This window comes from Trachurus japonicus, chromosome 14 (genome assembly GCF_045865225.1).
Source record: "Trachurus japonicus isolate A0001 chromosome 14, Traja_1.0".
Taxonomy (NCBI): Eukaryota; Metazoa; Chordata; class Actinopteri; order Carangiformes; family Carangidae; genus Trachurus; species Trachurus japonicus.
Window position 1 is genome coordinate 31136833 of NC_140920.1, and position 27445 is coordinate 31164277.

General features: G+C 42.6%; 2 protein-coding genes across 2 annotated transcripts; one reads left to right on the plus strand and one right to left on the minus strand.

Moving 5' to 3' along the window:
* Positions 1 to 11555: 11555 nt before the first annotated feature.
* On the plus strand, positions 11556 to 14298 carry LOC146975052 (uncharacterized). The gene is made up of 4 exons (XM_085796912.1): positions 11556 to 12197; positions 12302 to 12457; positions 12964 to 13053; positions 13623 to 14298. The coding sequence occupies exons 1-4, from the start codon at positions 11847 to 11849 to the stop codon at positions 13935 to 13937; spliced, it is 912 nt and encodes a 303-aa protein (XP_085653038.1). The 5' UTR covers positions 11556 to 11846; the 3' UTR covers positions 13938 to 14298.
* A 5729-nt stretch (positions 14299 to 20027) lies between these two features.
* LOC146975053 (olfactory receptor 8G17-like) lies at positions 20028 to 20972 on the minus strand. Its single transcript, XM_085796913.1, has one exon. The coding sequence runs from the start codon at positions 20970 to 20972 to the stop codon at positions 20028 to 20030; it is 945 nt and encodes a 314-aa protein (XP_085653039.1).
* Between the last annotated feature and the right edge of the window lie 6473 nt (positions 20973 to 27445).

A 27445-nucleotide genomic window follows, 5' to 3' on the forward strand; every position in this document is an offset into this window, starting at 1 on the left:
CCCAGACTCCGTTGTTGGAGATCTCCACACAGTAATAGAAATACACTTTTTTTCTTTTTCTCCCCCCCCTCCTCCGCTCGAGCGCGGCTGAAGCCGGCTTGAGCTCACAGGGGCGCGAGGCTGCTGCAGCCACCGCTCGTGCTGACAGCTGACTGAGGGAGATGCTTTGGTTGGATTTAGGCAATGAAGAAAGGAGTTGGTTAAGTTTAGTAAAAAGACCAGGTAGAGGCTAGACAGGCTAGAAGCATAATGAACATTATAAGTCATTAATACAGTATGAAGTATTTGCTTGTTTTGCAGTTAATTATGCACATGATCCGTTTGACCCCAAAAAGGAAAAAAGGATCACTGCGCACTGCGCACTGCACAGCCTCTGGTTCCTTTCTGATTAGGTCCGTCTGTCCGTTCGGAGTGGGGGGGTTTCCCCCACTGGCCTTTTCGGAGTAGCGGGGTCTTTAGAAAAAATAGAAAACCCCGCTATTACGATGAATGGAAGTCTATTGTCGGAAAGGCGGGGCTTCGGAAAGGCGGGGTGTAACCGCCTGCCAGACGCACAGAGGCATGCGTAAAAACACAATTTTGACCACTTTATGCTGTTTAATTAATTTTTTAGTTAATTTTTGTTTCTTTTGAATTTTTGTGCGTATTATGGAGCTGTTTTGGTCCATGTTTGTAAGCCTTTTTCCCTCTGGATGATGTTTTCCAAAGTTGCAACCAGCTTCCTGTTCACGCATCGCTTCCTTCGGATGCTGAGACTTTGTGTTTATTAGTCTTAAAACATGAAAAATGCCAGAACAGGAGGCGGACCCTCTACACGGTTTGACTAGACTGTGGCGCCCACATAATTGTGCTGTCTGTACACACTCCAGCATGGGCGCTCCGGTGCACGAGCACGCACTGACCAGGTTGAGCACGCCACCAGATGCGCATTTCTCCGGCCCCTCAGCTGTGTGTCTGTGGGTAGCTCGTGTGTGCGTAGCCTGTGTGAATGTGTGTATTAATTCCTCAGTTCAGCATCTCTGTTAAGATGAATAAACACAAATCTCCACAGAGCGCGAGCCTGGCACAGAGGTGCGCATTCTGGCGCATCTGGCACAATCGGTTAACGGCCCCCGCGTGAGCGAGAGCGGGGCCGGTGCACACCTGAACCGGGCTCGGCGGAGCGGAGCCAGTTTCCTTTCGGTGCCGTTAACCGATTGTGCCAGATGCGCCAGAGCGCGCACCTCTCTGCCAGGCTCGCGCTCTGCGGAGATTTGTGTTAATCATCTTAACAGAGATGCTGAACAGAGGAATTAATACACACATTCACACAAAAAGGTCCTATGTTCCCCGGTTTGTTCATCAACCGGCAACAGCGGGGAACATAGGACCCTTTCTTAGAAAAAAGGTCCTATGTTCCCCGGCAACAGTGGGGAACATAGGACCTTTTTTGGGAAAAACGGGGAACATAGGTCCTTTTTTTTAAAAAAAAATGGGGGGAACATAGGTACGCTCCCAAACCAAACCAAATCTAAATGCTGTTCAAATAATTCATTATCAAGAAATCTGCTTATAGTGTTCATTTTTGGTCATTTTATGGATGAAAACATGCGCAAAAACAATTTCAAAACTACGTGTAGCCTATTTATTTTATTTTCGGCGGTGTCCCTTTGACGTGCACTGCTGCAGCAGCCTGCACATGTCGCTGCGTTGTGTCTTGACTCTTGTGCTGTGTGCATCACCTGGCTGCTGAGCCACATGACTGTCGGTGCGGCGCAACTCATTACCACTGGCCATTGTGTTGTCTGTCAAAACATGGATGAATGAAACATATCCACTTTATATCGACCGCGGACGTCACGAATACATTTTCGGCTTTTGGCTCGTTCCGTTCATCTCCGCATCTAGGCTCTTTTTATCACTGCATGACAGCAGTGCGACCCCCCCTCCCGTCGTACCCGGTCTGACAGTGACATAGGCTATTGCCTGTTCATTCATGAAAATCATCCCGAAAAACTATCAATCAAACAAGGTGGGGAATAAGAAACTGCGGCGCTACTGAAATAGTTCTGTAATTTTAAAAACACACCGGCAGCGGCCCCGCTGATCTGTAGCGTCAGTTACTGTAAATGATGCTGTGTGGAAAACCAGCTGTGGTCTGTGATTGAGGGTGAGTTTGGAGCTGACAAGAGGATCGCCCTGACGACCGTTTCGTTATATTTTTCTCATCGAAAAACTATACAAATAGCATTTAGATGATGTAAAAAAAAAATAAAAAAAAAAGTGAAATAATAAAAATCCACTTTGTCACCTCCATTTTTGCGAGCTCACGTCAAATCCTGCAAAACGCTGCAAACAACCTCTGTGGGCTGGCAGTGTTTACATCAGCACGTGTGCAGCTATGACGTAAACGAGAAAAACAATCGCGGTTGCAGTGTCCACATCAATCAATCAATCAATCAGACTTTATTTATAGAGCACTTTTCATACAAAAGATATGTAGCACAAAGTGCTTTACACGATAAAAGCAGACAAAACAAAGCAAAAATAAAAACCCAAAGTAACGCAGATACACGCGTGCGCACACACACACACACCCACAACACACACACACACTTTATAAAGCTTTAAAAGAAGGCAACTGAAGCGCTATCTTACTCTACAATTTGCCGTGAGGAAACACTAGGGACTGGATAAAACAAAATAATTAAATGAAATTATAAAAAATAACTAAAATTATACCGTAAATATGCTAAGACTAAAAAGATTAAAAGTAAAAAATGAATACAGAACAAAATAAAATAAAATAATAATAAATAAATAAAAATTTAATAAACAGTAAAAATCGATAAATGCAATAAAATGATAGGAAAACTAATAAAATAGTAAAACCTATAAGTAAAATCTAATCAAAAGCCAAGCTAAAAAGGTGTGTTTTAACTCTGCTCTTAAAAATGTCCACATTTGCAGCTGCTCTCAGGTCTTCAGGAAGGCTGTTCCACAGTCGTGGGCCGTAATGACAAAAGGCTGCTTCACCATGAGTTTTGGTTCTGACTTTAGGTATTAATAAAAGGCCTCTATCTGAAGACCTGAGAGTTCTGGATGGCTCATAAGTTAAAAGCAAATCTGACAGATAGGAAGGACTAAGACCATTAAGAGCTTTAAAAACCAGTAAAAGAATCTTAAAATCGATCCTGAAGCACACAGGTAACCAATGCAGGGACTTTAAAATCGGTGTAATGTGAGCTCTCTTTCTGGTCTTCGTTAGCAGTCGTGCAGCTGAGTTTTGGAGTAGTTGTAACGGTTCAATATTCTTTTTAGGAAGACCGGAAAGAAGAGCATTGCAATAATCAATCCTACAGGTAATAAAAGCATGGATTAGTGTCTCTGTGTTGGCTCGGGAGAGAAATGGACGCACTTTAGCAATATTTTTAAGATGGTAAAAACCGTTCTTAGTGGTTAGTCTGATGTGGCGTTCAAAGGTTAAGTTTGAGTCGAAGACCACGCCTAGGTTCTTAACATTCTCTGATGGGTTAAGAGACAGTGCTTCCAGTTTAAAATTCAGTTTTTCTCTCAGTGCTTCAGGACCGATAACCAGTACCTCCGTTTTGTCCTGGTTGAGCTGTAAAAAATTTTCTGCCATCCATGACTTAATGTCTAAAATGCACTTAAAAAGGGCATCAATTGGCCCTGTATCATCAGGAGACACGGCAATGTAAAGCTGCGTATCATCCGCATAACTGTGGAAATCAATGCCGTGTCTCCTGCCAAGTGGCAGCATGTAAAGGTTAAAAAGGAGCGGACCCAAAATTGATCCTTGGGGGACACCGCAATTCAATTTATAGCTCCTAGATGAATATTCATTAAAAGTTACAAAGAATTCTCTGTTGTTAAGATAGGATTTAAACCAGTTAAAAACAGTACCAGATATGCCAACCAAGCTAAAAAGTCGATTTAAAAGTATTCCATGGTCAACAGTGTCGAAAGCTGCACTCAAATCTAATAAAACCAGGACTGACAGCTTCCTCATGTCCAGGTTGCATCTGAGGTCATTTACAACTTTAACTAGTGCAGTCTCAGTACTATGGTTAGCTCTAAAACCAGACTGGAGTTTCTCGTGGATACCTTTGGACATGATAAAAGTATTCAACTGTTTAAAAACAAGTTTCTCTAAAATCTTACTTAAAAATGGCAGATTGGATACTGGTCTGTAATTGTTAGGGTCTAAAACATCTAAACCATTCCTCTTCAGAAGGGGCTTAACCAGCGCGGTCTTGGAAGCAGTAGGAAAAACACCCATCTGAAGGGAATAATTTACAATGGTCAATAAATCCTCAGCTAAAAAGTCATAGACCATTTTAAAAAAGGAGGTGGGAATGGGATCTAAAAAGCAGGTTGAGGGTTTTAGTTGTGAAACAACTTTACCAAGGATTTCAGCATCAACCAGGACAAAACTTTCTAGTGTTTCCCCACATGCAAAGACGAGCTCTAAGTGCAGATTCTTGGCTATGTTTGCTGGCTGCTGTTGAACTAGAGCCAATCTAATATTGTCGATTTTGTCACTGAAATGGACTGCAAATTCCTCACATCGCTCACTCGATGGTAAGTTATTAATATTGTCCAAAACAGGGTTGATGAGACGGTCGATGGTTGAGAATAGTATCTTAGGGTTGCCTCGGTTGTTGTTGATCAAATTTGAAAAGTAGGACTGTCTTGCATGTTTAATGGCCTTGTTATAGGTGATTAGCTGTTCATGGAAAATTTGGTAGTGAATAGTTAAATTACTTTTTCTCCATTTCCGTTCAGCTATACGACATTTTCTCTTTAGCTGTTTGATAATTTCATCTTTCCAGGGAGGGTTTGGTTTGGATTTGATCTTTCTTACTTTTAGTGGGGCAACTTTTTCAAGCGTTGACTTAAGTTTACTGTTAAAATGGTCAACAATAAAATCACAAGAAGAAGGTAAAACGTTTGAAGGAGTGTCTTGTAAAATATTTATAAAATTTGCAGTCACTTCAGGAGTAAGATAGCGCTTCCCTACAGTTTTTTCTGAAATATTTTCCTGGTTAAAACCACTGACATTAAAAAAAACACAATAATGATCAGAGATACCTATATCCACAATAGAGGAAATGTTGGCAGAAAGGCCATGAGTTATAATGAGATCTAACGTGTGGCCTCTATTGTGTGTAGGTTGGGTTACATGCTGGATAAAATTCATACAGTTTAGCATATTTAAAAATTCTGAAGCAAGTGAGTCTGATTGATTATCTATATGTAAATTAAAATCACCTAAAATGATTGCTCTGTTAAAATTGGTATGAATAATTGAGAGCAGTTCTGAGAAGTCTGAAGTAAAAGATGAACATCTTTTGGGTGGCCTGTAAACAGTCAAACACAAAACTGGAGGACTGTTAAAAACAAGGCAGTGATATTCAAAAGATGCATATTCCTCAAATGTAATATTTTTTAAACTAAATGCTGCTGAGAGGATGGTTGCTGTACCTCCTCCTCTCTTACCAGACCTGGATGAAAATGAAAAATTATAATTGGTTGGTGAGGCTTCCAGGAGTGTAGCTGGCCCATCTGCGCTAAGCCAAGTCTCTGTTAAAAACATGCAGTCAATATTATTATCTAAAATGAGGTCATTAATTATAAAAGTTTTGTTTGAAAGAGACCTGACATTTAAAAGAGCCATGTTCAGAGTTCTGTCTTGAGGTGGATTTGGTTTGTGTAACTGTAACGGTTTGAGATTATGGAAATGAACTCCAGAGGTCCTTCTGGAGTGTTGTCTGGTGGTGATAATAACTGGGATTGACAAAGCAGGGCCAAAAGAGTCCGTATGTCGACTGCTGGGGGTGCTGGTGGGTGACATGGGGCATAACGAGGACAGATGGGAAATATAACTACTACTTGTAGTTGTTGTTCCTGTCGTTAGTCAATCATGTGCGTAGCGCACAGCTTGCTGGAGTTTAAAAGCCAGCTTGCGGTATCCCAACCTGCTCAGGTGGATACCGTCCCGTCCATAGAAGGAGGGACGCTCCCAGAACATGTCAAAGTTGTGGATAAAGCAGATGTTATGTGCTGCGCAAACGGATTGGAGCCAGGTGTGGAGATACAGGATCCTGCTAAAACGAATGTCGCCATGACCCAGGGTGGGGAGCGGGCCAGAGATAAAAGCAGACTTTCCAGAACTATTGAGAAGATTAAAAAGTTTAATAAAATGCACTTTTGTCAGCTCTGATGGCGTACGGGTAGTGTCGTTCGTGCCGCAATGAATGATCACTTTCGTAACAGTGGGGGGCGCTGACTCCAGGAGACCAGGAAGTTTTTCCAGGATGTCGGCGGTCGTCGCTCCAGGAAAGCAGTGAGTGACCGCATTCGCAAAACGAATGTGCCGGATGATGGAGTCGCCGACGATCAGGACAGTGGTGGGGAACAGAGGAGTGGGAACCTGGATGACAGCAGTGTGAGGGGGGGCAGGAGCAGTAGCAGCAGTGGTGACGCAGGTGGAGGATGGGACAGAGGTGGAGGATGGGACATCAGCAGCAGCAGCTGCCGGCGCTCCTGGTGTGTGGCTGTGGGTCAGCTCTGGAAAATGCTCATCCGGTACCTGAGGGCGGGAAAAACCACCAGAGCGCCTGTTGACAGCCTCCCTCAGCAGCATGCGTCGGTAGGAGGAGGATTTCCCCAGCTGTTTGTTCTTCTGGGAGGAGGTCAGGTGTGGGACTTTCGGTCTAGCTCCGGTCCTGGACCACGTAGCAGCCGAAGAAGGGGAGAGCGCCGCCGCAGGAGGAGTCGACGCGACAGGTGGAGACACTTCCGCCGCCGCCGCCGCCGCCGCCGCTGCTGCCACCGCCGCTACGGCCAGGACGGAGCTCGCCGGTTCCGTTTCAGGAGGAGGAGGAGCACCAGCCCCAGGGACAGCATCGGCTGCAGGGACATCAGCAGGGCTAACAAGGACATCAGGTGATAACGGGGCATAGCGGTTTGTCAGGTTGAGGGACGGAGGCGAGACGTTGCGAAGACGTCCACTCTTACCTTTGCCCACTACCACTGACCAAGGAGCCCGTGAGCTGGGGGTTGAGCAGGAGGAGGGCCGGTGACAAAGTGATGAAGAAGGGTCCCAGAGGATGGTGTCGGCGACATGCACCCGGTGAAACCAACCCCGGCCGAAAACCCCACCCTGGACTCCGGTTTCAAAAAAACACGGTTTCAGGGTTCCAAAAGCGCGGTTGCGTGTGGACAGGACATACAACCGGGAACATATATGTTCACGGTTTCAAAAATACCCGGGCTCATGTGGACAAGGCCTGAGTTAAGCTTGTGCAAGAGGAGATGAAAAGCCATCATCAATGGAACAAAGATAACATGATTCACCATGGTAACAAGGCTTCTCACCGGTGCAGTTGGACATGTTTATGATGCTGACACAGAATATAAGAATTGGCCTACAAAAAAGAAAAAAGATAAAGATTCTGTTGCAGCTGCAAAAGAGCTCTGATAGTTAATCGAGACAATACGTGTCGTATTGATCATAAAAAATAATTTTAAAAAAAGAATCCCGAGTGTTCCACTAAATCAACATTTATTCTATGTGTGTTTGAGCATACAGGTGCAACTCAAAGGCAAAAACGATGCCTTTTGGCAGCAACTGGCCAAACTGTACCAGCACAGGACAGAAATATCTTTTGAGGATCTTTATTTCTGGACAAAAGAATGTGGTGTTTAAATAAATTATACTGAATGAAATATGCCTGCAGTTACTGTAGAAAACCCCAAATCAGTGACGTCTCACCCTCTGCTCAGTAAGATACCCTGGAACACTTTACTCACTCAGTAGTATTCACTCTTACCTACCGTACTGTTCGTGATAAAAAAAAGAGTGTAAAAATAAATATTGTTGACTAGTACAAGGGTTTGCAACAATATGTCTAGCAGTTCAGCATGAAAAAATACAAAAATAATGCTACAGTCTGCTATCAAAGTGTACAAAAATAAACTTTTAGGCTACAACAAAAAGGGCAAAATTAACTATAGTGGCTCGACCCTGTAGCACAAAGAGCCCACGAGTTCACGTGGCCGACGCTCCGTGCTGGTCGACAAGCGCTTCTGCCCCTCAGCTGTGTGTGTGTGTGTGTTCCTCTCTCGAGCTCTGTTTAGATTAATAAACACAAATAGGCTATAAAACACACACACTTTAGACTCTGGTATTTGTCAATCTCGGTATTTTATCTTGAAAATTGTTTTATTTTGAAAATTGACCAGATTGTCTCATGTTTCTTTGCCTGCCAGAATTTACATGATCGCTCACGGCTCGCGCACAAAATAGACCAGACGCTGCAACGATCACTGCAGGGCGCGAGCCGGCCGCAGAGGTACGTGCCGATTCGGGTCTGATCTGAACTACACCATTGGTGCTGCGGGGGGCGACCGCCATTCCGAAGGACCGCCATTCCGACGGTCTGCCAGTCCGAAAATTCCCGAAGGTCCGTCATTTCGAACTTCCCGAGGGGCCGCCGTTCCGAATGTGTTTTATTTTGAAAATTGACCGGATTCTCTCGTGGTTTGACTTCCTGCCCGGCTTGACACGACGCGCCGCGGGGACAGCGCCCGACCGGCCCCTCCCCCTCCCCCTCCCCCTCCGCCTCCAAAGTTTCACCCAGGTGCGAGTCTGATGCATTACATCCATGGTCTGATGCAGCCGCGGCACTCCTGCTGAAAATAAATGTCCTTGCTCTGTGCTTTGGTTAGGTTTAGGCAATGTAGAAAGGAGTTGGTTAAGTTTAGTAAAAAGGTTAGGTAGGGGCCAATAAAATCTCAGTTAATATGTATCTCCCCCGGGAGTCGAACCCTGATCCACCGCGTCAAAATCAGATGCTCTGACCACTACGCTACCACCGTAACAACATTTGTTTACTCCGTGCCTTAAACCATTCAAGATTTTTTCAGGTTCGGAATGGCACCCTTTCTTTCAGGTTCGTAATGGCACCCTTTTCCCATAAATAATTAAGGGTCGGCATTCCGACAAATTAAAGTAAACGTTCGGAGTGGCGGCCCTTCGGAATGGCACCCTGGAACCTGGTGCTGCAGCGCTTCAGTGGCCGGTGTGAACCTGGCGTCACCTGCCACAGTAGCTCCCACATAGTCGGGCGTACTGTGAGCGGCTGGATCCACGCGCACTGTCCGCAGATGTTTGAGGTTTCATAGTAGAGCGTACGGTGTTTATTGTGTGACACTGAGTACGCGGAGTCCACTCTGACCGACGGGTGCTGCCCTCTGCTTAGGGCCGGCAGATAAAACACATATTTTAGAACTTATTAAAATGAATAGCAAATACACTGAAAAAAGTGATTTTTTGGCCCTGTAATTATTACTTAAATTATGTATATAATTCTACAAAAAAATATCATTTCAGCGCTTTTACTTAAAAATGTCAGTTTTAATGTGGTGTGTTACTTAGTGATTGTTTGTAACGGGAGCGTGCCTATGTTCCCACAGCCCTATGTTCCCTCAGCCCTATGTTCCCTCTGGACTCTCTCTACCTATCTGGACTCTACCTATCTGGCCTGTCTAGCCTCTACCTGGTCTTTTTACTAAACTTAACCAACTCCTTTCTTCATTGCCTAAACCCAACCAATGGTGGGACCAAAGGGCTGAGGGAACATAGGGCCTAATTTTCAGTGACAACAAAAGTTAGAAATGAGGGAACATAGGGCTGAGGGAACATAGGGCTGTGGGAACATAGGCATGACCCCGTTTGTAACAATGTATCCTCAATTTTGCACATAAATTTTACCCTTTATTCCAAGTAATATTCACTAAACTACTGCATTAACTTTATTAGTTGATATGTGCAAGTAAATTGTACTTGGGTAATATCAGTGAACCTGGCAACCTTCTTTGCACACGGAGCGTGACGTCAGAGGCCCGTTTCAGTCTGCCCTCGGACATGACTTGTGCCGTCGCCATTGGGATTTTTCAGCGACATGGAAACACGGGGGTAAGTCTTTGTCATGGATGTATTATATTAACTTAATTAGGTCTTTGTACGTTCCGTTATCTACGTTCGTTATTTGTGCAAGTCCGTGCTCCGAAAACGGTGGTGCTAGCTAATTTCCTTTTCCCCTCTTTCCTGCTAATGTTAGCTAGCTCACGTGTCGTCCTTGTTGCCTGAAGGAGGCCGTGGTTTTACCACTTTGACCCCCCCAAAACGAGTAGTGTACGAGTACTTTGATTTGAGTACTCACTGATACCGATACCAAGTACTCGCGCCATTACACGTTACTTTGATTTTTTTTTAAATCCTACGTCATCTGTTATTTGAACAGCTGTCTGAAATTTAACCAGTGATGGTAAGTAACGAAGTACAGATACTTCGTTACTGTACTTAAGTAGAATTGTTAGACTTTGTACTTTCAGGAGTATTTATTTTTCTGACAACTTTTTACTTTTACTCAGTAAATTTTTACCGCAAATATCGGTACTTTCCACTCTTCACATTTCCCCAAAAGGCTCGCTACTTTTTTTTTTTATTATTTTATTTTTACATTTTTAACATAAAATAAAGTCTTCATAGTTCCGCCTCAGCGGGGTTGAGGTCGTCATATCACTCCTCCGGCTCGTCTCGCTCTTCCTTTTCTCTCCTCTCATCAGCTCCAAACTCACTCACACAGCAGTCAGTAAACTCAGTGACAGAACAACAGTCCCAGTACAGATCAGTGAGCGCTGTTACCGCTGGGTTTTTAAAATTAGCCGTTCGATTCTCGTTGGACGTCGCGCTTGAAGTACCAGTGGAAAAACAAACAAACCAATCAGGTTGGTTTTAAGCCTTGCGACAACAGGTGGGAGACAGAGAGCCTCTCACAAGTCATGTTAGTTAACCTTCACAATTACTCCTGAGCTTTTTAATCAAGGTAGGCCTAAACCTGTCAAGCAGAGCCACTGTAATAAAACTGTTTAACTTTATTCCCTGGACTGTAATAAGTATGCTAAATAACTAAGTGGGAGTAACATTTAAGATTGGATATTTGCGTACAGAAAATGTATTTCAAAATATTTTTAAAATGTTGGATAGTTGCTCTTAAGGATGAGCACTGTGCAATGTGCACTGAAGTAATCTCAGTGCAATTAATTAATTAATGTCTCTGTCTTTTTTCACAGTTTTTTTGAAGCACCTTCTTCCTGTTGAGATGGCAACCCCAGTGAGATTGCGGATCATCTTTGGCGAGGATGACATCCGCAAACTACTACTGCCTTCAGGCATCCCGGGCACAATTCAAGACCTCACTGATGTTATTCAAGAGACATTTAACATTGCAGAATCATTTCACTGTAATGTATCAGACATGGATTTTGATGGCCAGTTTTTTACTTTGACCTCAATTGAGGAAGTACAAGATAAGGCTACCCTCAAACTTGTAATGACTGAACCAGTAGTCTTAACTCTCAGTCCTGTGGACTTGTCAGACATAGAACCCGTACCACAATCTTCTGATGCAAGCTCTTGCCGCTCATCTGGATCTCAGGACACAATCCCGCTTTCGCCCGAAGATGAAAGTGGAACATCTTACAGGTCTAAGCCATGGCCAAATAAGTTTGAAGTGCCATGCTTTTCTTATGATGTAGACCTTGTACTGGAAGCTGGAAACCAGGCATATGAAAAAGAAGGCACACTGTTGAACAACCCAAGAATAATAAGTAGCATACTTGAGAAGCTATCAGAGACAATATTTTGCTTCACAGCATACCCTACTGGTCTCCAGATTTTAGCTGTAGCTGAAGCCTTGGTAGAAAAGTACCCGTGCCTGAAAGAGCCCGGTTCTTTTAATGGCTTATATGGCTGGCAGCAGAGGATCAAGTATAAAATGGGCAATTACCGGGCAAAGTTACGAGGTCGCCAGCTAGCCATTCCAGAACTGGAAGTTAACACACTGAAGAGACGACGCTCCAATGAAGAGGGTTCATCCAAAGGCTTCAAAAGACCAAAAAAAGCTGAAGTGAACTATCTTCCACCACTGCCATTGGGTGAGACAGAGCAAACTTTAGAGAAGGAGAGACTAGATTTGCTCAAAGAAATAAAGAAGAAGAACAATGACAAAATAATTAATGAGAAAATGGAGAAATCTTTCGCGGTCCGAAGAATAGAGGTTGTTAATCACTGCCCAACAGTTCAGGACCTCATGGAACGATGGCCTTCTCTCTTCACTGAAACTCAGGTAACTAGTTCTTTCTTTCAATTACTGTACATTACACTGCAAAGTGTACCTGAGGTCTGTTGAGTCATCTTGATATGATTTTGTGTTTATATCTCTCGTTTCAGATCAAAGAAGAGTTCAAAAGAATAACCACAGTTCATCTGGAGCGAACATTTTTGTCCAAACTAGACAGGCACACCACCAAACTTGTGGAGATATTTCGGAAGAAGGGCGGGATTGCAGGAACGAAGATTAGACCAATGTTGGACTCGCTGAGTGAGGTAAATATTTTAATTAATCTAATGTGGACGTCACACTGAGAATGTATTGCTGATGTTTTATTTTGATCAGCATCTCGGTTGGCCTCAAACTTTTCACTTAATCACTGTGGCTACAATATCATGCATGATTTCTCACAGAAATATAGACAAAATTGTCCTCTGTCATAATATGTGCTTAAAAAAGCAAAGACATTTATTTTTCACAGTGAGTCGCTGAGTGTGGCGAGATTCATTCCTGCTGCTCCTAGACTCCAATACAAAATTTTCAGACAGAGACAATCAGAAGGGGCTGCAGTTTGATACAGCAGCCCTGGATGGAGCACATTTTCTCAACAGACACCATTACCATTAAGATATACATTTAAGTTACACACTTCTAATAGGCTACTCTTGCCCACCTGGAACACAGTTGCAAGCTTACATTCCCTGTGGGTAACTTTCTCTTTACATTTGTATGTGTTGATATGTGGTGTTCTCTGTAAGAATTTTCTCGTATTTTTTAACAGCAACATATCGAAGGCAGAAGAGACATCATCATCCGTTGCTTACTTGAGTTCCTTGGAGAGTCTGTAGAGGAGCTGATCAAAGACTACCGGGTAAATTTTATGATTTTTGGATGACCATAAAGGTTTTCCGGCCTTATAATCTGATATTCACTTGTTATTTTTTGGGGTAAAACTTGTTTCTGATAATAAATAGGGGCAAAAACGTGAACCGGCAATTATTAATCTTTATTTAACCAGGTAAATCAATTGAGAACTAGTTCTCATTTACAGTGATGACTTGAGCCAAAGGCTCAAACAACATAGTAAATTACAATACAATATTAATGGCAGTGTGTACCATTTTTGACTGATACTGCATCTGACAGTGAATACAAACATATGAACAGAAACCGTATGAGCTGAAAAATGTGTTAGGTGTGCAGCCTTGGTCCACACTCTCACCTCTGGTAATCTGGCTGTAGTCTTGTTTCTCGTGAAAAACAAGGTGTCCAGAACTGCAAGTCTGAATCTGCAGTATCAGGGTTTGCAGGCACACCCTCCTCAACAATCCAGGCATTTTTTAACTGTTTCATGTCATTCAACCTCTCTTTCACAAAGTGTACTTTTATATCTAGTCTCTCAGGTTTTGATTTCTAATTGTGGCTGTATGTGTTTCACAGGATGTAAGTCAAGAAGCAGTCAAAGAGGACTGCTGTCAACATATCATGAAGATCGTTGTCATCCATCCGAACGTGGCACATGAAAACCAAGATCCCAGCTACGTATCTGTAATCGTAGAGGGGAAAGAGGTTCTTGAGGACTGCAGAAGTGTGGCAAATGCTTGCCTTCTGCTCATGGGTATCATCTATGCAGTGAATTTAAGTTACCCTCTGAAACTGAAATACACATTTGAAGTATTTCAGAAACTGTTCCTTGAGCTTGACATCCTCAAAATGTCTTCAAAGGTCCAGGCTCTCCGCAAGAAACTCGCATGAGTTTTTGCAGTGCTGGAGTGTTTTGAAACCTTGTTCTTATGCACCACAAAGGAAAGGTTTTTTGTTTTGTCTTCGCCTTTCCTGTCAGGGATCACAGCGATCCACTACCAAAGAGTGTTGATAGACAGTTGATGTACGTGTGTGCTCTTCTCTCTTCTGAGATTTTAAAAAAATCAAGACCTTACATGGATGCTTTAAAGGATCAACATGTTTATTTTTGCAGTTATGATGTTATCTATGCAATCTAGTTATCCACTGAAACTGAAATGCACACTTGAAGTGTTTCAGAAACTGTTTGATGACATGTGACATCCTGATTTTGAAATCCTCAAAATGTCTTCAAAAGTCCATGGTCTCCACAAGAAACACCTAGAATGAGTGTTTGCTTTGTTGTAATGTGTGTTTAAATCCTTGTTCTTATGTACCACAAAGGAAAGTTTCTGTTGTTGTCTTCGCCTTTCCTGTCAGTGATCACAGAGATCCAGTGTTGATAGACACTCTTCTGAGACTTAAAAGTAAGATGTTACATGGGCTCTTAGATTGTCAAATTGTTTATGTTTCCGTTTATGGTGATATGTAGATATTTTACATATCTATGCCAAATCAAATGGTAAATAAAGTTTGGATTTGAAAAATTGAAAATGTTTGTGTAATCTGTTTCACAGAAATGGCAACACATTTTTATTGTGGTAATGTCAAGTAGTAAATTATATTTAAATCAAGTAAATATTACTTAATCATTTCTTATAATAAAACACAGAAAATTTAAGTTAAATAAGACTAGGAAACACCAATAATATTTAGCTGGATTTTGCGATTAGATGCAATGGTAATTGAGTAAAGTTTACTATCAATAGGTGAGTATCTTTGGACATTGCTTGTAAGGTTTACTTGAGTATTTTTTGTAATAAAAATGGGTTACTAGGAAGTAAATGCTACTTGAGATTATCCTGAGTAAAAATTACAAGCACTTTCTGTGTGGAAAACGTTGCCTAGCTTTTTTTAAGTAAATATCACTCCAAATTTGTTTCAGTGTAATAGTGAGACTTCCTAATGTGTAAAAGATTAACAAAATGTAAACACACACTGAATCCTCCCAAAATCTCCTTTGCAATGTGTCTGTTTGTGTAAGCTGCGCGTCCATGCTTCCTTTTTTCTTTCTCTATCTCTCACTCTGAACGAGGGTCAACAAAATTTACGCTTATCCACAATGTATGGCAGCAAATAGGCCTACATTGTGTATTCATGAAGCGGGTGTTAGTGGCGGATGCTAACTGCTACCGCTAGCTGAAGTTAGCATCGAGCTAGCTCACTACAACGGCCCTAATACTTGTTTCCCGTGTCGGTGACGGTCCGCGGCTCCAGCGCTTCACTCAGACTGTATTTATTTTTCTTTGTTGTCCTGACTGCTGCTGCTGAGAGAGAGAGACTCAGTAGCATCAGACAGCTAGTGCGGCTATAAGGCCTGAGCCCTCCTACTCTACTGCACGTAGTTTCACCTGAGCTCTGTCACTGGCTGGAGAGAAAACACCGACTCCCTCGCCATAGATATGCTCTCTTGCGACTCTCGCTCCACCCAGAAACGTCCACGAGCAAAAGACCAAAATACAGGCAGGGGGAGGAGGCGCTGCAGTCACAGCCCCCACCACACAGGACTAGAAGCCCATAGGTGACGATTAAGATGGATTTCATTCTAATGTTCAAGTCTAATGTTTATTTTTGGGCACAAAACTCCAGACCCAACCTTTAAGTGTTCGACGAATGCCAAAATTCAATATTCGTCAGTGCCCTAACGGCCAGTACAGTCGTCAGTGTACAACATTTCACAATATGTAACCATGCATTACCATTGAATGTATATCTCTTGGTATTGTCTTGTTAACAGCTACATTTATATATTCACCTTCTTAACTCCTAAAAAACCGTAGCGTGTCTGGGCTGCTGCACAAGATGGCGAATTCCGGTTTCTTCAGACCACGCTCTAAACCAGTTCTCCAAACTGAGACAGTGCCATCTGGTGGCGTTAGTAACCAGTTACATTACTTAATATTCCCACCCGGCTACATTTATTTAAATTATTTTATTACAAAGTTCCCCAACAGAAAAAAATTGAATGGGATCCCACAAACATGTGCTGAGTAAATTTTGTTGTTCCAACTGTTGTGCTCTAGCACAACTAAAGAGAAAGTGTAATTATGTCTCGCACGGGGAAACCATTTAATGTTGTGCTCTAACACAATTTATAGGTAATTTATTAAGAATATTTAGATGCCTCACAAAGGGGGCACCATTTATGTTGGGGTTATACCAACTTATAAGAAAAGTGTTATTAAGAGGGTTATTGGCTATCAAATTAGTAAAATATCAATACCAAAATATTAATAATTACTACAAAAATTATTAATGGGATTTAATTTTATTAAATCCACCTCGGGGCACCAGACAGCCAATGTACCAAAGTCAGTCTCATAAGGGTGTGCTAACTATTAATATAGAACCTTGTTTAATGATTAAATTAATAATTATAAACAAATTAACATTATTAATAGCTGCAAAGTTGAAGGATTTAGAAGTTCTACTGCGTAGAGGTTGGCATACTCACTATTGTACAACATTAACAGACGAGTAAAGTTTCAAGGAAGTTTATTGGACACATCTAGAAAATGGAATAACAAAACATGAAACTAAGACAAGCTACATACACTATGTACACGTGTGTGTGTGTGTGTGTGTGTGTGTGTGTGTGTGTGTGTGTGTTGGTGAGAGCGTATGGCTATGTGTCGGTGACCATGGGTCTGTGAGGTGTGAAGTGTGATCTCAGACAATGGGAAAGATGGAGGATGGTTGCTTTGTCCTGAGACAAAGGGGTTTACAACCAAATGGCCTCCAAGATGGCCTCTAAGACCAACCCCATGTGATGTGGGGGAGGTGAACAAAGGTGTGTCCTTTGTTCAACGCTCAAGTTGCATGTTAAACATAGGTTAACTAAATATGAGACTATAGCTGACAACAACAAAGCAACAACAACAAAGCTCAAGTATTTAAACTGATTTCAATCAATACATACATTGGCATGGTTGAAGGTACTCTATGCTTAGTCAAGGTGCAAGGTAAGCTAACTAGACCCAGTTACGTTACCAAGTCACGTGAGGGTGAGAAGTTCCCGGTGCTGGTGGGGATTCCTGCGGTTGCAGGTTTTGCTGGTCCTGTTGTGGTAGTCAAGTCCAGTGATTGTGTCTTTGTCCAGTGAACTGCAGCCGTCCTGGCTGTGTAGTTTGAGTTGCGTTGAGGAGAGTCCTTCTCCTTGCAGAGTTGGTTGGTTGTTCTGCTTGGCGTTGTGGCTCCGTTCCTTGTTGACTCAACTAGCAGACCTTATGTCGTGCTAGTTGGTTCTGTTCTTTAATCCGTTGGTAGGCACTCGCGTCGCTGCCAAGGGATGCTCCAGTGTAGGCATCTGCCTTGTGCAGGCCTCACAGAGGTTGGAGAGCTATAGCAGTAGCTCCAGGTGAGGAGCTGAGTGAGAGGAGCGGCAGCTCCTTCTGAAGAGCGGGCAAGAGAAGAGGGCGAAGAGAGAGAGAAGGGCACTTCTCCTTTTATATGGCCTGTGACCTCACAGGTCCTGGGGCCATACCTGACCAATGGGGGGTCAGTAGTGGAGGTTCCACACCTAGGTGTGAAAAGGTGAAGGACGCTGGGAGGCTGAGTTCAATGGTTTTCCTTTGTCTGGGAGACAAAGGAGGCCATGCAGTCTTGTACTCCATTTTGACTGGGCTGAGTCCCAACACAACCCACTGTTTCTGTTATGGCAGAAAATCACAAAACAACTTTTTCTAAACACTAAACCTAGTGTTGTCGATTGATTCTGGTCCAACTCTTGACATTTCAGTTTGGTGTATTTTGTTGTAAACATGTAAGAGTGACTGCCCTCTATGGGTTGAAACCCAGCTATTAAAATCAAATTTTGCTATTTTGCTGAGATGGAGGCCAATGACGTTTTTGGCAGCTTTTGTCATGAGCCACCACTGTTAGCTCTGCCCGCTTAGCACCGGCTGCAGCCTGCGGCTAACGGCTGCTAACAGCTATCTGGGTGGGAATCGTTTGCTGTTCTGCCCCGGCCATGGCTCCGGTGCCCTCTCCTAGTAGTGTCCGCGCTGCTAGTGCTGTCAGAGTTGCTCATTAGTAGCTTGTTAGCGCTATAGCATAAGTGTTGATGTGTGTTTATTACTATATTTTCTCTTTTGTGTGATTTTGTGGGTGTGAATGCTGCCGGGGGGGGGGAATCTAACTGCTCCTGGAGCCCCGCCCATAATCAAGGCATTTTTTGAATTTCCAGCTCAGAGCATGTCAGCCAAAACTTAGGGGCTTTGTTACTCTTTAATGTACTGTAGATGAAATTGCTTCCTGAAATTGGGGTTTATAGGGAACCAGTCATAACACTCTTGATATTTCCACCATCATAATTAGTAAAGGCATTACCTGCTCATGTGCTTGTCTTTGATGATTTGAGTTCTCCAATGGACCTACGTGATTAATCTAGCCTTATCTGCAGGCAGGGAATACACCAGCAAACTTAATGGATGTCTAAGAATATATGAATCAACATATTTTTTTAATTATAATGTATTATTAGGTACCATGCTGATATTTGCATCAAAAATTAAACCACCAGCACCACCACTTCTAAAAGCAAATATAAACTGACCTACTAGTCCTACCAGGGTTTCCCCCAGTGTATTATAAGCCTGGCGGCCCGCCAGGGATTACTTGACCCCCCGCCAGGCTAAGCATCGTTTATTAATTTTTTTAATCAGTTTTTATACTCAATAAACACGTGATCAGGTGTCTTTTTCATCACCTGACAACGTCACAACTTCGTCGCACATAACGAGACACGTCACGGACATCATGCTCATCAGACAATAGACAGCATCAGACCGCTGCTTCACCAGCTGACCGAGAGGAACCATAGAGGAACGCACCGAGTCCACGTTAACGTGAGCCGAGCCGCGGCTCCAAGAGGCTCAGTCAGCTGCTGCAGCTGTTAGCTGGTAGCTGGTAGCTTTTAGCTGTTAGCTGGTAGCTGTTAGCACCTATGGTTAGCACGTCGTCCCCTGCAGCGTCAGAGCTCCGGACTCCTGTGAGCAGCGGGGCTTTCACCTGATGTGAAAATGATCCATTGTTTCATTTTTCAGCTTGTAAAGTTCGCGATCACACACGTTTGTTCTAGTAGATCCGTGAGTGTCACGTTTCCATGACGACTGACCGGAAAAAGAGCGTGGTACGTCATGTGCACGTGACTCCAGATGTAAAAAATCTCGGAGCAAAATAAAAAAACAAAAACAAAACATGGATGATGGATCTATAATACATCCATGGAAATAAGGCTAGACTTTAACAATGGAGACACCAGGCAGTTGTTTTTTAGTTTTTAATGCAAACAGGTGATGTTATTTATTTAAATATTTTTTTATAGATAATTATTAGGCCTACTTTTAACTTTTAACAGCATTTCAAGAGTGCCTTTCTGTAAGACTCTGCTATAGCTGGTGTTTAAGTTACATAAAGTCTTATAATAACAGATGTTTATGATAATATTTTCAAATTTCTAGTCAACTTTTAACATGGATCTTAAGGCCTTATGGAATCACACCTGCTAAATGCTACTGCTCCATTAATGAATCTGTTCCCTACAGGGCCCTGCCATCGGTCAGGGTCAGGCCCCTGTCACAAAAAAACACGCTTGGGCACCGGTGGCCCGCCGATGGGCCGCTGGTGCCACCCTACCACCGGGCTTAACAAGTTTTCTGGGGGAAACCCTGCCTACCATATACCATATTGAGACCTCTCTTAATATTTTACATAAAATAGTCCAACTATGGGTTAATGTTTGGCTTAAAAAAACAGGGGACAATCACAAGAATATGGAATAGAAATGCAGTGCTATTCATATAACTCTTAATTACGCACTTGTTCTTCCAGGCTTTTGCCTGCTAATTTTTGGTTGTCTTTGTCTGTTTGGTCTTTACTATCATTGTTATTGTAAAGTGTCCTTGGGTGTCATGAAAAGTGCTATATAAATCTGAGTTATTATTATGATGATGACAAAACTTTCTTGGACTGAAACAAGTCTGACAAAAATTTCCATATCTCCTTTGACTGCATGCCATAAATTATGGGATTGAAGCTGCCAGGGATGAGATGATACAAAATAGCAACAAATTTCCTGCTGTCTGAGTACTGTGGGAAACGATGAAGAGTAATGATCAGCATTCCACTGAGCAACATTATCAGATATACAACCAGATGAGTGCTGCAGGTCTTCAAAGCTTTACTGTTCAGAGACTTGTTCTTACTGGTCAGACAGACTACTGTAATCTTGGTGTAGGTGAGAACCATGCTGCCTATAGACCCTGTGAACAGGACCACAGTGAAAGTGAGGCCATATATATTATTGATAAACACACTCTCACATGAAAGTTTAAAGAGTGCAGCATTGTCACAGTAAGGGCTTCTGATCAGAGTCCTGCATCGGTTCAGTCTTATGGTCAGACCCAGCAGAATCCCCACCAAAACAAAGCCTACTCCCCAGGCAGAAACTGTCAGCTTCAGTAACATCCTGTTTGTCATTATGGCAGAATAACGTAGAGGGTTACAGATGGCTACATATCTGTCAAAGGCCATAATCATGAGCACAGTGTGAGCAGTTGTACTGAACATGTGTGTAGTAAAAGCTTGAACCACACACTCATAGTAACTGATGAGACGTTCAGAGGGAGGGCGCAGCATGTCAACAAGTAAACGAGGCACCATGATAGAGTTTCCAAGTATGTCATTGACTGACAGGTTCCAAAAGAGCAGATACATGGGCTGGTGAAGGTTTTTGTCTATGAAAACAAGAGCAGCAATGCCGATATTTGCAGCAATTACAAACAAGTAGGACAACAAAAGAAAAAGAAACACAGAGTAGACAGAGCTCTTAGAGACATTTAAACCTTCCAGCTGGAGTGTGAAGCTGTTGTAGGTGTAGTTTTCCATCAACCTTTAAAGCAGGTGTTGTACTTTACATTATACTGTGATCACAGGTTATGTCTTCCCTTTGTATTTCCTATTAGTTTTCCATCAACCTGTAGGGCTTGTTTCACTGATTGTGACCAGAAGATTTACCTACTATTAGGGTCTCTACCTTGAATTTCTTGTCTTCCCTCTCTTGTGTCTCCCTGCTCATTGTCAACAATATCCACCAGCTCCAGTCAAGATCTCTATCGTTGGAAGGTTTTAAACATGATTCCATCGTTTGGGGGATCAATGATCCTGACGTCAGATAATATGTGCAACATTGATAAATGATTATGCTAAATCACAAGTTGACTTGCATATCATTAATACCTTACACAAAAACATTTTATTCTTTAGGGATTTTTAGTAGGGCTGTCAAAGTTAACACATTTTTATTGCATTAAAGGGACTACGAGGGGTTTCGGAAAGCAAAGTGTTTTCACACTACATTTCCCATGAGCCTCAGTGGTGAAATTCTTGGACCGGCGCAAGAGGAACGAAAGCAAAAACATTTGCCAAGAATGTTTTCATTAGTCAAGAATGAAAGCCAGAGTTTCAATGACGATCAGATACCGTGGTAGTTCCGACCATTAACGGCAGTGATAGCAAAGAAAAATGAAAAATTGGCCTAACTCACTCTCAAGCTCTTCTTTGGGCGCAATCCTCGCGATGTCCAAGCAGAACAATTTATAAGGCCCAATTTTGGACAGAATTACATGGCCGTTTTTGAATTTCCCTGCCCACACCTCATTCACATCTACAAAAGAGAAAGTATCAGTATTAATAATTTGTTACTGGCCTATCCAGTCAGTAAACTACAATTTCTTAATAGCTACAATATATCTATATATAAATCTGTGTATGCCTTTCCATTTACTGAAAAACATTTATAACATTTAGTATTTAATTGTATATTATTAATGAATTTATCGTAATCATACATTTTTGTATCTCTGATTCTGTTAAGACCAGGTAAATGGACTCGGAGGCAGAGACAGAGGCAGAGGCAGCAGATCAGTACAAGAATTTATTATTCTTTAGCAGGAAGATTCGGGCCGTGGGATTCTGTCGACGTGAGGCAGGTAGAGCAGGAAACTGGCTGAAGAACTCTGGTCGAGTGCAGAACTGAGCTGGCGATCCTAAACTTTCTTTATCATCCAGCACCGACTGACTGAGAAGCACTGGTTAAGTAGGAGGCTGGTGGCTTGATACAGATGTTACTGGTTCAAAATTGCGGGTTTTGTCCTGCACTGCAGGATCGTGTGAACGCGTGTCTTTTCACCACAACTGTTTTCCTCTAGGTGGCAGCACCGTAATAAATACTGCTCAGACGTTTTGGGGACAATGCTGACAGTCACACAATGTAGCCGCGATTAGGAGTGGCGCTGTTCATGATACAGAATACAAGAGGATGAAAGGAGAACTAGCTGCAGACAGTAAATAATATAGTAGCCTAGTTTTTCAATGACAAAATGTAACGACGGCAGCTACAGTAGACTATAGCCCACGTCTCACTCTCTTTTTTCGGTCATCTGTCTCGTCATCTCCAAAATGTGTTTTTAAAATGAGCCAACTACACCTACTGTGCAGTAGTGCCGCAGATTTCTCACTCCGCACCTTGTTTGAGAGTGCAGCTGGATGATTTCTTGTGAATGAACGGGTCTGTGTCACTTTGGGGCTGGGCGATAAAACATAGGATAAATAACTTTCCCTCGATAGAAGACGCGGCCGATACAAAGTCGATAGGTTTCATTCATCCATTTTTTGACAGACAACACAAACAGCCAGTGATAATGAGAGTGGTGACACCGTCAGCCATGCAGCCGGCCTGGACTTTTTATTTTTAATTATGAAGGATCATCTGCGCAAGGCGAAGATGATAGCATCAACAAAACACGGCGTAACACACGCGGCTGTATGGGACAGGCTTTTATTTAATTCTGAACAACGAAAAACCAACCAACAGGGAGGAGTTGGAAGCAGCGATCCAGACATTTTGGATGCGCAAAAACCATTTCAAAACTACGTGTTATTAGGCTATAGCTTTATTTCACAGACTCCAAGTCCAACAATTAAATATTAATTAATTTAATAAAAATGTAGCCTATTTATTTTATTTTCGGCGATGTCCCTTTGACGTGCACTGCTGCAGCAGCCTGCACATGTTGCTGCGCTGTGTCTTGACTCTTGTGCTGTGTGTTGTTGTGTGCTGTGTTGTTGTGCTGTGTGCGTCACCTGGCTGCTGAGCCACATGACTGTCGGTGCTTCGCAACTCTTTATCACTGGCTGTTGTGTTGTCTGTATGAATGAAACATCATATCCACTTTATATCGACCGCGGACGTCACGTATACATTTTCGGCTTTTGGCTCGTTCCTCATCTCCGCATAGGCTCTTTTTTATCACTGACCTCCCGTCGTACACTGTTAGACATTTATTGTAATTTTTACAGGAAATTCCTGGCAAATAATTGCCGTAAATTTACTGTAAACAGTATACAGGACCCTTACTGTAAAATAATTACAATAACGTACTGTACTTAATACAGCATCCTACTGTAATTTATTACAATAAAATAATGTATATTTACTCAAAAAACAGGAATTTCCTGTAATTTTACAAGATCGAATCTTGTAAATTTTACAGCAAAAGTTTGAATTTGCGGCAACTCAGTTGCCAGGAATTTCCTGTAATTTTACAGGATCGAATCTTGTAAATTTTACAGCAAAAGTATTAATTTGCGGCAACTCAGTTGCCAGGAATTTCCTGTAATTTTACAGGATAGAATCTTGTAAGTATTACAATTATATGTTGTAACTTGGATTAATGTCCCTTTTCAGCCTTCTGCAAAAAAACACAAAACATGTTCTCTTTATCTGTCTTTATTCAATAAAACAGCAAAAAGTAACAAGTGAGTAATAACAAATTAACAAGTAAAAATTGATTATTAACATATGAACAACAAACAAAAAATAATTTAAACCAACAAACAAAAACAGAGGAGGAAATACCCCACAAGGTAAGCGGTGTTGGGGGGAGGAGTGCACACACGCACGCAAGTGCACACACGCACACACACACACACACACACACACACACACACACACACACACACACACACACACACACACTCCTCCACCAGACACCTACTTGCCATGAGTTCAAAGTCCAGAAGTTTCCTCAGCAGATACAAACTGGTGCAACTGGTCTCTTCTTTTCTGCTCCTTGCTGCCGATGCCAGGATTTATGCCACAAAAGGCTGTGAAAAGAGAAAAAACACTTTAGTTGAGATGGCTTTGTCTCCCAGCTGTAGCTGCAGCTCATGGTACTGGCAACCTGGCTGCTGAAATGCCACTGACCCTGTGATTGGGAGAGAGTGGTGGCTGGCGCAACAGGCTAAAACACAAAATCAAATCAACATGATTTGTCTGCCGCAAATAACATTTTTAAATGCAAATATTCTGGTTGTATTATTGTTGTCATTTACAGTAGATCAGTATTTCAAATGAACAGGATTCCTTCATCTCTGGTGACATATTGAGTGATCTTTTGTTTACTTTCCATACATTTCTTCCATACAGCACCTTTAAATGTTATGTATAGGGATGCACCGATTGTGGAATTCTGGGCCGATGCCAATACCGATGTTTAAAATAACAACTTGGCCGATGCCAATGTTTTTTCTTTTTGTTTATTCCATCTTTGGTGCCACAGAAACATTACTGAACTATTTTAAAGGTCTTTCAGCTCTTCATCATATTATTATTTAATGAGCACAAATTCAGTTAGACAAATTTATGAAACAAAAACAACCTTTAATTAATGTCAATTTTTAGTTGACATAACCTTAAAACACTTACAGTGGCCTTAGTATTAGAGTTGCTACATGGTAAAAGTAGAGTTACCAGGAAAAGTAACTATAGCATTCCTTTTTTTTTTATATATATATAAAATGCTCAAATATGTAAAATTACTTAGACTTCTCTCCCTAACCCCCTTTATCTGCAGTAACACAGAGACAGAAGGTTTTTTTTTTCCAAACAGTTGATGCACTAAAAATAATCTGTATAATGTACACTGAAAGAGAAACTAAGCAGGATTTCTCCCGTGGCTATGCTACATGTTTACCTCAATTAAAAAGCCCCAGAGTGATTGTGATAGTTAACTACATTAACGGAGGCTCTCTGCCTTCACCTGGCGTCTCTCTCGTTGCATCAGTGTAGTAGTCTACCTGGCCGCCCCCCCATGTGTCCGTGTCCCAGCTCTTGTCTCTGTGGCACCGCGACACAGACGCGCTGCGTAACGTAATGTTTATGACAGTTACGTAATCCACCGCTCCGTTTATTGATTTCTCGCTGGCTTCGTTGTAAACACATACACGTGGCCAGGCGGAGGTTAGAAAATAAAGCGACCAGACGAGTTCCTCTCTAACGGTGTATTAAGCCCATAGGGGATTTAAATGAGGAGGGGCGTTCAGGCTCCTCCGTTCCTCCGCTCGCCATGACCACGCTGCACTTAACAAGTGTGTTTATTAAACATAGCGCAACTTTTTTTTCAAAAATCAATCCGCGGATCACGTGTGTGCCGAACCGAAGATATTGATCTGAACAGATCACGGATCAATGATGATCCGTTGCACCACGAATACACCCCCCCCCCCCCAAAAAAAAAGGAAAAAAGAAAGGTTCCTCCCGATGGCCGATGGCAGTTAAACGATGCATCGGTATAAACCATACAGTCTATAAACATACCTCTGGATAAACTCTAGGCCTCGGCTGGATACTGCATGCTGCCTCTCTGGTCAAAAGACGGTGGAGTGGCCTCATCACACAGCTTCCCTCCATTGAAAGAACCATGTTTCTGTGCTCAGTGTGTCTCCTGAAAAACATTAAAAAGATGATTATCAAAAGTCTGAACAACACACACCCAATACACAGGGTTGAACTCTCATCACTATGGCCAATGTGATGAGCACCTCAATGCAAGACACAAACAAAACAACTACGGTAACTTACTACTGCAATTTCAACCACAGAGTGGATCATTCAGCCACCTGACATGAATCCTCATTTGGCTCTGTTTATACTGGGCCACATTATCATGACGTGAACCGTATGTTGCGGTAAAAAAAAAAAAAGACAGTTGATTCGGTGGAAACTCGGCTTTACGGGTGGGGGCGGGGGCGGGGGGCTGTCAGATCGGCTCGTGGTCGGAGGAACTGATCACAAGCCACGCACAGACACAGACACAAGCTGTGTATCTCTCAATTCAGCGGCTGCAGCCTTCGGAGGACCCAGTCTACGCGGTCTCCGGAGGCAACGGCTTTGGAGGCTCCTCCGTAGGCTGTGTCAACCGTCGGTAAATGAGACGTTAAACATTTGAAAGTGGTGCTTGCAACGGCTCTTCCCTTCCTCCGCTCCTCACCTGTGCGGCCAGCGGAGCCCGGCCAGCGGAGCCCGGCCAGCGGAGCCCGGTCAGCGGGCGACCCCGCCTCCAGGCCGCCGCGGAGCGGGGAGACGGCGGAGAGCCGCTAACGGTCGATAGCATGCTACGTTGCACACACGACGAGGTCCCTGTTAGATAGGTACACAAGTAGTGCACACACACACACACACACGCCCCGAGCCCCGAGCCGTTCTGACAGCCCAGCTCATACTACCTACAGCGGCACTCGTTTACGGGAAAACTAAACACCTCCGTGTCTGGATCAGTGATCAGAAGTGGCACACACATCTGGGTGAATTTTACACAATGTTAACTTACTGTCCAGCATTTGAGACGAGATGACCGTCTCTTCCCGCGGTAAACCAGTCTCTCCACTGCCCCGTGAATATGATGCTGAAGTGAAGTTGAATTTTGAATTTGCACGAATATTCGCGTCGCGAGATTCGTGTATTTCAATCTCGTCGCGTGAAAAAAATCGCTTCGTGTCCGGTGTCAACGTACCGTAAACGGGGCAGATTAATAGCTTCAACCAAAGATATTCAATAAACCTCAGATGAACATGTAATGTTAGCTTAAGCTAGCAAACGAACTAACTTAACTTAACTAACCTGATTTCAGTTCACTGATAGCTACGTAACTGAATCAAAGTAAACGAAACAGTCACCAACACCACCAGAAAGGCAAATTAATATAACATTATCCATTTTAAAATATATGTTAGGTTTACATACCTGCTGAGTTCTGGTCCGTGATGTTGAATGAAGGTCTCTGAGTCGGAGTCTCGTCTGTTTTGGTTTTAGCGCCTAAAAATTCAAATCGGCAATCCCATGATGCAACGCGGTGACTGTAAAACTCCGCTTGTCCACTGTAATTACCGGTAATTACAGTAATAATACAGGACTGTCCATATATTTCCCACAATGCATTGTCATTTACAGTAAAAACACAAATACAATGCATTGTTGTAAAATTTACTGTAGAAATTACATCAATTGCTAACAGTGTAGC

Coding starts and splice junctions, on each gene's coding strand:
- LOC146975052 (XM_085796912.1), top strand. CDS start 11,847: ATGGGCAATTACCGGGCAAAGTTACGAGGTCGCCAGCTAGCCATTCCA. Junction 12,198..12,301: donor CTCTCTTCACTGAAACTCAG/GTAACTAGTTCT, acceptor CTCTCGTTTCAG/ATCAAAGAAGAGTTCAAAAG. Junction 12,458..12,963: donor TGTTGGACTCGCTGAGTGAG/GTAAATATTTTA, acceptor ATTTTTTAACAG/CAACATATCGAAGGCAGAAG.
- LOC146975053 (XM_085796913.1), bottom strand. CDS start 20,972: ATGGAAAACTACACCTACAACAGCTTCACACTCCAGCTGGAAGGTTTA.